The sequence below is a fragment of the Coenobita brevimanus genome, chromosome 50 (genome assembly GCF_032717465.1).
Source record: "Coenobita brevimanus isolate Jiangsu-jjx chromosome 50, ASM3271746v2, whole genome shotgun sequence".
NCBI classification, from domain to species: domain Eukaryota; kingdom Metazoa; phylum Arthropoda; class Malacostraca; order Decapoda; family Coenobitidae; genus Coenobita; species Coenobita brevimanus.
In genome coordinates, this window is record NC_137003.1 from 40,771,147 (window position 1) to 40,785,017 (window position 13,871).

Below are 13,871 nucleotides of genomic sequence, written 5' to 3' on the forward strand. Positions count from 1 at the left end.
TAATGTTCAACTGCAACGGAGAAATCCTTATCGAATGAACTGGCTATGAATTTTTTTATGAATGCGGACCCTGACCCTGGGTTCCACAGCGACACAATGGTTCCCACTGAGTAGGTAATGGATGGTGGAGAGGAGTGGTGGATGGAGAAGAAAAAAGCCTTATATTAATAGCCATTGATAGATTAGATTGATTAATTGATAGATAGATGGATGGGTGGATGGATGGATGGATGGATGAAATGAGACTGGACAAGGATATATGTAAACAAAAATGAATAGAGGGAAAATTATTATCGGGAAAAGTAAAATACGCTTCAGTATTGTACAGTTACTAAAATAATAAGAAGAAAAAGGACGAATGTTTAAAGTAACAATTCAAACTATTAAAAAGAAAATCCAGCCCTTAAATACACGACATGGAATTCCCCGCTTCTCTCTCTCTCTCTCTCTCTCTCTCTCTCTCTCCAAGATTTTATCCGGCACAGGTAAGACGTCCCGTAGTGAAGGAAATAACAACCGTACACTTTCTTTAGTCACGAGTACTGACGTAACCCCGGATCGTTACATAAGGCGAGGCTGGTGAAATATGACGCTCCCAAAACAGCACATCATCTCGTTATGTCAGGGATGTGTTCCAATATAGTACATCTCTCTCTCTCTCTCTCTCTCTCTCTCTCTCTCTCTCTCCTGTACACTGGGAAAACTGATAATCGAGTTACATAGGTAATGGTGGATCTTTAATGGGTAATATTTTAAAACTGTTTTCTTATATACTGTTTTACTTTACTCATACTGTAAATTGGAGGAAATTGTTAAGTCAGTTTTTTAATTAGCAATGAAATTTAATAGGCAATTCCCGTGTTGTTTACTTTAGACCTAAGATAAGAAAGGGCATGAACAAGACAACACTTAAATATTTACTGCACTGTACTACCTCGTCCTTCACATTCACCCTTGACGGCATCCTTTTAGATCCTTACGTCTCAGGAGGATGCAGGAAGGAAGAGGAGGCTGCACGTACTATATTGCCTACACTGTGGTCGCTAATGCAGAGTATTTTGAAAGATTGTTAAATGTAGTGGAGGAAAGGGTGGCTGAGATTGTGGCGGATGGAAGGGTGTAAGGAATGAATGTGTTGGGAGACTTGAATGATTCTTTGATCACGAAGGAGAAAGTGCAGGAGACAGTAAAGGAGATGAAAAAAGGGAAAGCTACAGGAATGGATGGGAGTGTTGTGGAATGCCTGAAGGGTGATGGAGCAACTATTGTTGACTGGTTAGTAATATTGCTGAATGTGTGGTTTGTGAAAGGTATGGTGCCAATTGACTGGGCAAGTGCTTGTGTGGTCCCGTTGTATAAAGGCAAGGGTGATAAGTGTGAATGTACTAGCTTTAGGGAAATAAGTCTGTTGAGTGTTGTAGGTAAGGTGTATGGTAGAGTGTTAATTAAAAGAGTTAGAAAGGGTACAGAGGGAGTGACTGGTTGTGTGGTTTTAGGAGAGGGATGGGATGCGTGGATCAGGTGTTTGCTGTGAGACAAGTGTGTGAAAAGTATTTAGCGAAAGGCAAGGATGTGTTTTGGGCATTCATGGATTTAGAGAAAGTGTATGATAGAATTGATAGGGAGGCGTTGTGGACTGTTTTAAGATTGTATGGACTTGATGGTAGGTTACTAAAAGGGGTGAAAAGTTTTTATGTAAATAGCAGAGCGTGTGTAAGAGTGAGAAATACTGTGAGTGATTGGTTTCCCGTGAGAGTGGGGCTGCGACAGGGATGTGTGATGTCACCTTGGTTGTTTAATATTTACATGGATGGTCTTGTAAGGGAGGTGAATGCAAGAGTTTTAGGTGGAGGTCTGAGTCTGGTGAATGTTGATGGTAGAGAGTGGAATCTGAAGCAGCTGCTGTTTGCAGATGATACTGCACTGGTGACTGATTCAGAGGAGAGATTGAGACAGTTGGTAGAGAAGTTTGGAAGGGTGTGTGAAAGGAGGAAATTGAAAATAAATGAGAATAAGAGTAAAGTGATGAAGTGTACGAGGTCGGTAGATGGTAGGGGGATGAATATAGTTTTGAATGGTGAGTTGCTTGAGGAGGTAGAGTGTTTTAAGTATTTAGGGTCACAAGTTGCTGTGGATAGAAAAATAGATGCAGAAGTGAAGTTTAGAATGAATGAAGTAGGAAAGGTGCTGGGAGGAATGAAAAAAGTGTTTTGATGTAGTTCGCTTAGAATGGATGTAAAGAGAAAGCTGTATGAGGGTGTTGTGGTACCGACTGCATTATATAGGGCTGAAACATGGAATGCGGGTGTAGCAGAGAGGAAAAGTTTGAATGTAATGGAGATGAGGTGTCTGAGGAGTATGTGTGGAGTGACGCGTATGGATCGAGTGAGAAAAGATGAAGTGCGAAGGAGAACTGGAGTTGTTCGGGAGATGGCTGATCGAGATGAGCAGAAGGTGTTGCGATGGTTTGGGCATATGGAGAGAATGGATAATGAACGATTGGTGTAAAAGATAACTAGATCTGATGTGAGAGGTGTAAGGCTGAGAGGGAGACTACGAATAGGATGGATGGATAGTGTGAAGGGAGTGTTGGATGCGGGAGGGATGTCTGTTGGGCAAGGAAGAGTGGCTGTGCGTAACAAATAAATGGAGAGAAATTGTGAATGAATAAATGATGACGCAGCCCTGGGGAGATATTCTCCCGCATTTGGTCCGATCAGCTAATCAGGTCAGGTGCGGGTAAGGGGATGGGTCTATTATAATGTGGCAGGGGTAAACCAGCTCTGCTGTCGGGCCCTGCTGCGGAAGTCACTGATTGCACTGCGCAGTTGATCCTCGTGAGGTGTGGTATGGTGAGGATCTGTCCCTTCTCCCCTTTGGGGCTAAGATGCGAATGAATGTGTTTGAATGGATGAGTAAATGTGTCGTCCTGTCTCGGCTACCTCCCTTTCCTTGGGGGAAGCAGCCTAGGTATATAGATAGCTAGATAGATAACCTTCGTATAGAATGCGACCCTCAACCGTCGATTCAGGTTCGCAGTTGTACTGATGAATAAAGAGAGAGACAAGAAGGAAACAAAATTTATTCAAGAGTTTGACTGAAGGAGGGAGGGAGCAATATTTACATACTTAGTCGATTCGGTGGTTCGGCTGGCTAGGCCAAAGGCTAGGCACAGTCAAGTCTCATGTTCGGAGGACGGTCTATGGCGATTTCGAATCCTCTGACTACCACCGAGTTTGTAGGGTGTACTCTCAGTGGCATAGGATGCTTCTTAGTATCTCTTTCTTGGGGATTTACTTTTCATATAATAAGGCAATATTCTCTTGCATGTGTTATTGGCTCGCTGCTCGGCCACCAATCTGGGGTTATGACTGTGTGAAATGACCGTGTGATGTCGTCCTATAGTATCTCTGTTGACCCTGGCTCAAGTTACCACCAAATATTGATACAGCTGAGACCCAATTTGAAGCACGTTTTATCAGCGATTGTAAGGGCCAAACCGCATGGAATTACAAGGGAATTAAAGAGGAGGAGCCAAATCTAAGTGAAGAGGACCGCCCCCCATAGAATGCACCAGCCAACCCCAGCTGAATAACGTTGTGTGGCCAGCCTCTCGAAGAGACTATTGGAAACAGGTATAATGGTGCTGTTCAGATTGGTCAGTGGAGGAAACAGAGGCATGGCTTCTAGGCTACATTAAGAATGGCTAGAGGTGGTAGAGTACTTCTTTCTCATCTTCAGCCTCTTCTAAGTCCCTCTCTTAGTTTAGTGTAAAAAGTACTCCAAGACATGGAGTCGTAAGTTAAGAATTTGTATTAACTTGCACTGTACATAGCAGTCTAGTAATGTAGCTGTTCCCATTTAATACTCTGTCGGATGAAATGTCTGACTGATCTTCTTTGAGTAGGTTTGTAAGTGATTCTAAATAGGATAGAAGTGTCCCACTGTGCACCTGTTTATTATACAAAAGAACCTCATTCAGTGATGTGCTGTGTAGAGATTTTGGAAGTAAAGTAAGGTATATTTGTGTCATGGCCTTTGATTTTATCCTCGAGGTCAGAAATCTCCCTGCACAGTCCGTAACATATGTTATATCGTCATAATTTGCACCTATAACATATATGAGGGTATTGAGGTGCAATGTGCACAATAAATCACAAATGAAGAGGTCTTATGAAACCTTCAAAGCTACTTAGAATACGATACTTTATTTTACAGTCCCATGAATTCATCAAATGACAAAAATCAAACTCTCACTAGACAAAAGTTATTTGTTTATTGAAGACAACAATCTTCTATTGCTGAGCACATTGCTGTAGACACACTGGACTTAAGCTGTCACCATTCTTGACAGCAAAGTTTGACATACATGTGCAACAAAGTTTCCATCTTTATCACATACACTATGGGTGAAAGTTGCCAACAATTGTGGAAATAGAGATGACGTAAACAAAAGGTAAATTATCATTATCACTTTTTTTTTTTTTTAACAGTCGAAGACAATAATTCCTTTACACTCAACCGAAACTGTACGAAAACCTAATGAGATCTTCTTTTACTAACCTTAATAATTATCAGGAGGTTTAGAGTCTCGTCTCCCATGTTCGGTGGGATTCTCAAACATATTTACGACAAAATCCATCTCGTAACTCAGACTCTCATTTGCAGGAAATACAACAGACATGATAGGCTCTTGAATTTCGCCATCCTTGTTCATCCTGCCAAAACAGATATGAAAATCTGTGATAATTTTCCTCCAGTGCTAGAGAGGGTCGCCTTCATGTGGTGACATATGCAAAAGTTGACGTTACTCTCAGTCTTTCATGCATGCAACAGGTCAAATCTGGGACTGTCTTCCTCCGTCTGTATTAGCTATTGCCTATGATTTCCAGTCTTTCAAACGCAGTGTGTCCTGAAATCTCGAAATAAACAGATCTTGAATTTGACTCTTTTATCTTGTTTTTGTTTTTTCTCGGAGGGAACAATATTGAAGGTTTCTGGCCTTTGGTTCCTACTTCCTTGCATTAAAAAAAAAAAAAAAAAAAAAAAAAAGCGGCGGCTCCACTGCCCCGTTATACAAACGTCCATCAGGTCCTTTCCTATCCCAAAAGAGGAAGGTGGACTACAGGATTAGGACAGCTTCAGGTTGTACATCACTGGGTTCACATTTCAGATAATCCTAAAACTACAGTTAATACTGCTACTACCGATATATAATTTTCCTCTCGCAACCAACATTTGTTTTTGAAGGAGAAACAAGAGATATGGAAAGACGTTTCACTCTCCTCTCCACTTCTCTCCTGGGAAAACAAATGACAGTTTCGGGAGGGAACCGATTGTAATTATGTTTGAGAATACCAAGCCAGACGTGTAAAGGAATCGTTGACCGTGAATGTACAGGCCATAAAAAATTTTTCGGCACCCTTACGGCATGATACATTATGTCACACTACACGAGGCATTCTGAATCATCTCCTGAATTACGGTACGTGGTTGGTATCCCTCACCCTGTGTTGCTGGTGTGTGTTAATTATTTTTCTGTTAATTATGAAATCCTGTCGGAGAGGGAGAGAGGTACAGGGGTACCAACCACACCACGTATTCACGCCGTCTGTAATAGTGATCGTTGCGAAGGGTATCAGAGCAGGGGATGCCGATAATTTTTTAAGAGGGTGTACATATAAATACTGTATTGCACTTTCTATGCAAAGCCCACAAAATACCCCAGTTAATGCAACAACTGGCACACACAGAAGCTATTCACATCATACGAAAAAAAAAAAAAAAATCCACTGTCTACTCCATACAGTAGAAAAGTAACATCCGATGGTCAATTCATGCATCAGAAAAGTATCCTCTTTTAGTCACTTAATGTAGGGAAAAAATTTCTAAGGGATAATTAACCTTCAATGGCCATTTTATACGCCTGAAAGGTAAGGAAATCTTTAGAAGAACTTCATAATACAAGAGCAAGAAAGTTACTGTTGGCCAATTCACCTTCAATGGCCACAGTGCTCGTTTGGAAAGGAATCTCCAATGGATACTTCATGCAAAAGAGAGATTACCTCTAATGGCTCCTTCATAGGTGAGAAAAGTAAAGAACCTTCAATGGCCACTTCATATGTTGGACTTATAACTTCTGATGGTCACTTCATGCGAGAGAAAATACGATTTAAGAGTAACCTCCCTCAGAGCCTCATAAAACTAGAAGGTAACTTCCATTGGTCGCTTGATACGAAAAATAGGCAGCCTGCGATGACCACTTCGTAGAGGAGAAAAGTAACTTCCACTGGGCTGTAGATCAGTGTCTGCCTTGTCACCATTGGGCCTGATGGGGTTAAGTAGTTTTCAGATTCTTGATTATAATTGTTAATTTAGCAGATTTCACATTTTCTCTCCCATACAAATCTGTTATGTTTATTGTAGGCCTATTTAAGTAATTTTCATGTGTGTTATATACAAATTCGAGCATGTCTGTAATAAAAATACATTTATTATTAACTTGCAAGAGAATATTATTGTTTAATTCAAAATAAATTGTTAAGGAAGAACGGCTGCAAGTTTCCTATGCTACTGCGTTATAGAGAGGATTTCTAACCTGACAAAGATCCACAATCCCTTTCAGCTTAGCTGCTGACAAAGTAAAGTCAAGCTGGATTTAAGTATTAAGGATGCTCGTTGCTGCCACATAACTTAGGCTCACCGAATTACATGCAACCACGACTTAATATTCAAGTTAAGGGAATTGGTAAGTTCCATCAGGTAAAATAAACCGTACATACAGTAAGATTACCTGTTTTCAGTGAGAGTTGCAGACAGGTTCTGGCGTGGCCAGTGGAGCCCCCTGTATAAGAGGATGTGACTCTAGAGGTTGTAGTGATGGGTAAGCTGGTTTGGACGGTTGGGAAGGCATGGGCACGTAGGACAGTTGCGCCGAGTTTGAGGGCTTGAAGGACAACGATGGGTATGATCCCTGGGAGGCTTTGGATGACTGTGGTAGGTATGGTGTTCCTGGCTGGTGCACACAGGACGGCAGGTCGCTGTGGCGTGGATCACTCAACAGGGCGCATAGCTGTACACACAAAGACACAGTTTGGATAGTGTACTGTACATCTACTGTTTTAAATGTGCAAAGTCACAGATCATATAGTGTACAGTTACTATAACAACTGTACACACACAAACACAACTAATACAATGTACATATACCGTTTCAACTGTTCACACAAAAAAGCATTTAATGTAGTGTACATTTACTGTTTGAAACGTAAGCACAGAAGCGCAGTTAATACATTGTACATCTACGATTTCAGATGTACAAACGGATGGAATTACTACAGTATACACCTAGCATTTCCCGAATAAAAGACGCAAGATTTTTCGAGAAATCAAATCACCTCCACCTACAGAACGTCCTTTCAGGTAAATACCTCAAAATATACAGCTCCAGGAAACTCATCTTTTGTATCCAAGACATAAGTCTTTAGCCGAGGATGCACTCTTAAATAATCAGAGACATCAATAATAACAAGATCAGACCAAACAAACACAAAAATACAAAAACTCCTTCACACCACCCACCTTCCGATGTCTCTTGAGCAAGCTAAGGAAATCGAAGTCATGGTCATCACTACCAAATGGATTGAGAAGCGCCTCGGCCACCTTCATCCAGCCGAGGTAGAAGAAGAGCTGGAGGATGCCGAAGAAGGGAACGTAGAGGTCGATGTTGTGGCCGGGGTAATTTTTAGTCGGGTCAAGGAACTGTTCACCCAGCACAGAGAACATGAAGTAGGAGTACACGGCAATGCTCACAACCTGAAACATAAATACCCTATCATTAACTTCTCTCTGGACGATGATTATCTTATTTGATTCCTCCACTATAATGACGTGCCTTTTTTACTGTTTAATTCTTCCAGTGTGATGACGTCTGTTTGAATATAACTCCTTCAAGCTGCTCGGTACAACACAACACAGTACAGTAAATACTCTTAGTTTATGATTATTTTTTTTTAACGAATTTTGCAAATACCATTTACAAATTTGTTGCCTCAGCTTATACCACACCATGTACAGTACCACACGCACTCCACAATCCTAATCATAGTTCTCTCTCTCTCTCCCTCTCTCTCTCTCTCTCTCTCTCTCTCTCTCTCTCTCTCACACACACACACACACACACACACACACACAAGCAGGTATAATGAGAGTTTTTGATTCAGCAGCTTTACATCACATCTTTCACCATTTCGTATACCACATGTATTGATGCCTAAGTAAAGACTATGAAGGACACTGTTCCACAACACTGACTCTGAACTGTTAGAGACTATATGGAAAATACAGATACTGAGACGGACTTAAACATCTATATATACCTGACATACACGACATACCTGAGCATACACGAGCGGGATATTGTTTGAGTCGTAGCCCATAACACTGCCACACTTGCCCCTGACGAGGAGTATTTCCCTGACCATTTCCCTGTACCCGTGCTCCGTGGTCACGTACCCCTGCTCCCGTGCCTTCTCCACCAACCTGCACGCCCACAGCACAGGCACGTACGTCACCCGCTGCTCCGTGCTCTCCTCCAGGCGAGTCAGGATCTCGTGCTCCTCCTCCGTCAGGTATTCTGAGTGCAAGTGAAAGGCAATTAATATTTTAGCAATGTATATTTGAAATTCTCACAAGAAATTTATTTATACTCTCTCTGTCTCTTGTTGCTTCTATTTGTCAGTCTGTCTGTCTCTGTCTGTCCTTTTTAGTCTACCTGTCTCTGAATGTATGGCTGTCTCTTTGTCTGTTTGTTTGTCTGTCTGTCTGTCCGTCTTTGTCTACCTACCTGTCTATCTATCTATCTGCCTGTCTGTCTGTCCGTCTGTCTGTGTTTGACTCTCTCTCTCTCTCTCTCTCTCTCTCTCTCTCCTAACCTATCTTGAAGTATTGTTACCTGTCTTTAAGTATTGTAAGTTTAGTTCATACTCAGTGAAATCATCTTAACTAATTGTAAATGGTCGCCTAGGTGTGTGTGTGTGTGAGAGAGAGAGAGAGAGAGAGAGAGAGAGAGAGAAGGGAGACTTTTTGGAAGCTTTAGGGCTAATTGCCTCTGGGTAGAGGACTTTTGGACTGGAGCGTGTAGCATTTTATGACCGGAGGCCCTTCCTAATGTCTACCAATGACCCCTGGGTGGATTCAATCCACCGACCCTTCGGTCAGAGCGGCGCGCTCTAACCCACTGAGCCACGGCTGCTACAAGCTTTATAGATATCTTAAATCCCCCTAATCTCTTAATCAACTCTCTCTCTCTCTCTCTCTCTCTCTCTCTCTCTCTCTCTCTCTCTCTCTCTCTCTCTCTCTCTCTCTCACCTTCCTCTACCAGGTCGCGCAGTGACTTCATCTGCTTCTTCACCACGGGAGATATGATGGTGAAGGTAATGGCGATCGTCGCGTTGATGTAGCGCATGATTGTCGACCTTATCGCCCGTCCGTTCTCACTCTGCTCTGAGGAAGGGATTTTTTAGTGCTCTTTATCTATATGTCTATCTATCTGTCAGAGTATCTATCTATCTATCTGCCTATCTATCAGTCTGTCTATCTATTCGTCTATCTATCAGTCTATATATCTGTTTATCTATCTACTGTATCCATCTATCTACTTTATTAGCAACATCATCTAGAATATTATGAGGGAACACAGCTTACTTTATCTGCACAGAGCTAACCCGACACCCACATCAGTGTATGCAGAACCCATTTAAAAACCCAGACAAATAGTTATCCTCAGCAAGTTGACGTAAAGCATCCACATCAACACATAGATAACTGATTCATTCTTCCATCACCAATCATGCAGCTCACGGCCTTGTTCCCAGCTGCCTAATCAGAGCAAGGTCCCTGCCCACAAACAACTCAGAATTATGATTATCAGTGTCAGAGTGGAAATATGTAAAATACACTGCGGGCACAATCAATCACTTCGCTTATACTAATAATCACAAAGTAGAGAACTCTATAGACTACAAATGTACACAGTGCAAAAGTTCCCCACACCACGTAATACAGCGTCACACATTGTCCGGCTTTCACACACCTGAGATAACAATTAACAATCGATATTATCAACCATATCAGCTGTGATGAATGTATGGTCCGCCCCTACCGAATCCCTTGGTTATCTTCGAACAGCAGGTCTGGTTCAGTCAGAATGGATCGTGACAATATCCAATAACATCAGCAAGAACAACAACGTTAACATCAACAATATCATCAATATCATCATCATCAACACCACCACCACCACAACCACCAAAAACAATAACAACAACAACAACTTGGTTTTACTAAATGTGATCTCTGACAGCCAGATCATTTCATAAACACTGGTGTCATCTTATCTGCTGTCACTAACTCACGACTGAGTGGATCAGAACTGTGAAGGTTACCAGGTCATGGGTTTGTGCGGTAGTGAGGACGATCATGGGAATCAAATAGGAAATGAAACGAGAAGATGAGGATGAAAGCAGAAAAGAAAAAGGGAAATTAAAGGGAAAGGAAAGGGTGATGGAGGATGGGAGTGAAAGTGAAGGGAAAAGTACAAGGGAAAGCAAACAGCAACATACCTGATTGCCATTTCGAGGGAGTTTTTAGCAGACAGAATGAAAAAAGAAGATGAAAAGAGGAAGGCATATAACAAGGGAAGATGGGAAAGAAGAGAGACCAGAGGGTTATGACTAGGAAACTGGGGAAAAAATGGAGGATATGACAAGGAAATTGGAGGAGAAAAAATAGGAAGAAGAGAGAGAGAATCCGGGCATAAGTTTACCAGATCAGGGATGTGAGTGGAAACGAGGCAGGCGAGGTTGTCAGGCCATGGGAAGCACTGGTAAGTATCCCACCAACGGCTCACCACCAGAGACACGTAGAAACCCAGCACGAAGGACACGGGGATCAGGTTACGGAAGCGGGCGCAGTGGATTACCAGCATCTCGAAGGATCTGTGGGAAGATGGAGCTGTGAGCTTGAAGGCTCAACTTCAACCTGAAGTTGAAAGAAATGAGTTGATTATAAGAGAATCACTAGTAGAATCTTCAACATCATCAGCATCACAGTTATCATTATCATCGTATATCTTACCAGAAACCGAAAAAGGAAACACAAATGTATGACAAAATAATCAAAGCCCAGTAAGTTTGTCCGTTCTTCATCTCTTACAGCGAATACATACAATAAAGAACAGAAACATGCTTTACTTTGTAACTATATGGCAAAACTTCTGGACGTACGTACTAACGTATCACCTGAAAATGATGTACAATACCAGGGGCAAGATGGACAAAGTAATTTGAGAAAATCTTTTCTCTCATAACCGAGATTCAGTTAAATTAGTTTTTAGGAGTCAGGTCTGCGTCACCATGCATACTAAGGCTGGTGGGTCTCTTTAGCCGTGGTTGGCCGCTCGTTTCGAGAGAAGGGAAACCACGATTTCAAAATCTGCTGCCTTATAGTCTTGTATTTTCGTATATGCTATAACTGTGGTAGGCGTCAAGAAGGGTAAGCAGCAACTAAAACCTGTTTCAAGTAGCGTTACTGGAGGATGGTATGAGCCTTCATGTGACAAAGGCTTGTACGTGGACAAGGCCTTTAAAATATATGTACCAGTATATATGAAATATACCATGACGTAGATGAAACACTTTTTTTTTTTTTTTAAGGAAAGGGCCTCGTAACCACCTCACCAGTGCCGGTCTAAATGATGTGAGCACCAATAGTGCGGTATATTGCAGTTAGTCATTCTTCATATATTTGTCACTGCTTCCTCCATTGCAATGGATCGGGAGTTGGAATCCGAAAGGAAACGTCACTATATCTGGTGGCCCACAACTTTTAGACCCACAGTGACGAGGTGGCTACAAAGGCATCCTTCTTAGAGGTGTTTAATCATTCAGACCGTATATTGCGTTTTGTCATTCTGCATTTATGTATGTATGTATGTATGTATGTATAAACATACTGTTAATCCTTCCACATTGTGTTAAGTTGGACCTACGTGCGTCCTTCCTCGTCAAGTGCGAAACGGTAGACGATGGAGATGGTAAAGTAGAGCACCAGGTAAATGAGCATGTCTGGCCACACCACCTTGTACACGCTGCCACGCCATCTGAAACACAAGATATGTTTATTATTCTGGTTAGTGAAAGAGTATCACACACTCCACTGCCCTCATTAATAGATTATTTTCTCCTACCTCCAGTCAATACTATTCAGCTAAGGGGAAACCTCTTGTAGTGTACGAGTCATGATGGCAATATCTATTCTCATCTACTATTGAAAACCTTCCCTAAACAGAGCAGACTAGCCTAATGGTGACAACACTAAAATAAATAATACGTTATCGTAGTGAATGGGTTAATAGTTGCCAGTACACACTCCACCTTTTATACTCTGTACTACAATTCGCATCTGGCAACAGCGACACCAAATACGTAGTCTGGATGGAACAGTTACTCTCCCTCATGTTGGAACTGAACCTGTTGGTCAGGGAAAGGTCACGGCACACTCCACTTCCCCCATCACCTCACAATACACTCTCCACCTCTTAAATGTTCCACCCTCGACACTGCGCACTCACGACATTAATATATTAATCTGGATGGAAGAAAGAGTTACACCTGCACATAGATATTGTGTTTATTTTAGTTCTGCCATCTTTACTTGTCCCAGGTTTTCTTCCTTTTGCGGTTCAGTTTACGTAATGTCAGAATAAATAATGCTATGGCTCTACATTCTCTCCATAGCACTTCCCCTTGACTAGCATCGTAATCTAGTGTTAATCTCTTGTTACACCTGAGCATTGATGATGGAAAGATGGCAATTTTCAGGTCAAATTAAAATGAAAATATAACTAGTGAAAGAGTTACACTTCACTTCCTTCATTATCACTTAACATTTCTTCTCCTTCTCCTACATCCTACTCTGTCATCAGCACCACCAACACAAAATATATTACTCTGGTAGCTGTACATCACACTACACTTGTCACATCATGCTGCATTCATCAAATACTAACATTCACAACATACTAACACTTATCATATACTAGCACATACCATACGAGTACATTGTTTCTCACCACATACAAACACTCACCACATGGTAACACTTCCCATGTACTTGCCTCATTCTAACACTTAACCAATACCACCACAACACTCACCACATACTGTCAACAACACTCGTCCCATACCAACACTCACCACTCTGTTAGAATGCAGCACTGACCTTTTTAGAATCCTCAGGAAGGCAAGGAATCCACTGCCACTAGCAACTTTGTGTGTGTATTGGACTACCATGATTGGAGAGGGAGAGCAGCGACCCCCTCCATACACAGTGTAGAGTCTCCCAAGTCACAGTCAAGAGGGGCAGAGCAACATTTGGATTTATGATTTCTTTTTTTATTTATCGGTCACTTTACTTTATCACAGACTCTACTTCTAGTGAGAGTTAGAGTTTGGAAAATAAACTGGGGGACCAGGTGGTATCTGAATAACGGATGTTCATGAATTGTGGATTTTCTTCTTTTTTTTTTCCCCCTTTTTTTACACTGCTTCCAGTAAGTAAAACTACCTTACGTTATCATTAGTTTGGAACATGAACTGGGGCAAGGCAGTATTCTGGATACAGATATTTTAAAATAAGCCACTTTTTCCCACACTCTTTGCATCTAATAAGTGTATCCAACTTTGTTTATTAGGCTTGAGCTTTAGAATGTATTAGTTTAGAGTGCAACTGGTAAGTAAAGCATCCGAAATGTTGACAGACTTTAAAAAAAAATGTATTAGTGTTTATGTAATGCACTGGTTATTAAAGCA

At 41.5% G+C, this 13,871-nt stretch overlaps 1 protein-coding gene across 1 annotated transcript; it reads right to left on the minus strand.

Moving 5' to 3' along the window:
• Window positions 1–6,799: 6,799 nt before the first annotated feature.
• On the minus strand, window positions 6,800–13,352 carry LOC145399742 (bestrophin-2-like). Its single transcript, XM_080272289.1, has 7 exons — window positions 13,282–13,352; window positions 12,050–12,160; window positions 10,826–10,997; window positions 9,370–9,499; window positions 8,397–8,635; window positions 7,582–7,815; window positions 6,800–7,072 (listed from the first exon to the last, which is right to left on the minus strand). The coding sequence occupies exons 1-7, from the start codon at window positions 13,350–13,352 to the stop codon at window positions 6,800–6,802; spliced, it is 1,230 nt and encodes a 409-aa protein (XP_080128415.1).
• Between the last annotated feature and the right edge of the window lie 519 nt (window positions 13,353–13,871).

What these genes read in the sequence shown, in the direction of transcription:
- LOC145399742 (XM_080272289.1), bottom strand. Translation starts at nt 13,352, where the DNA reads ATGGTAGTCCAATACACACACAAAGTTGCTAGTGGCAGTGGATTCCTT. An exon ending in GCGCGACCTGGTAGAGGAAG is followed by an intron (nt 8,636 to 9,369) that starts GTGAGAGAGAGA and finishes ACTTGCACTCAG; the next exon opens with AATACCTGACGGAGGAGGAG. An exon ending in TGCTCAAGAGACATCGGAAG is followed by an intron (nt 7,073 to 7,581) that starts GTGGGTGGTGTG and finishes TTGTGTGTACAG; the next exon opens with CTATGCGCCCTGTTGAGTGA.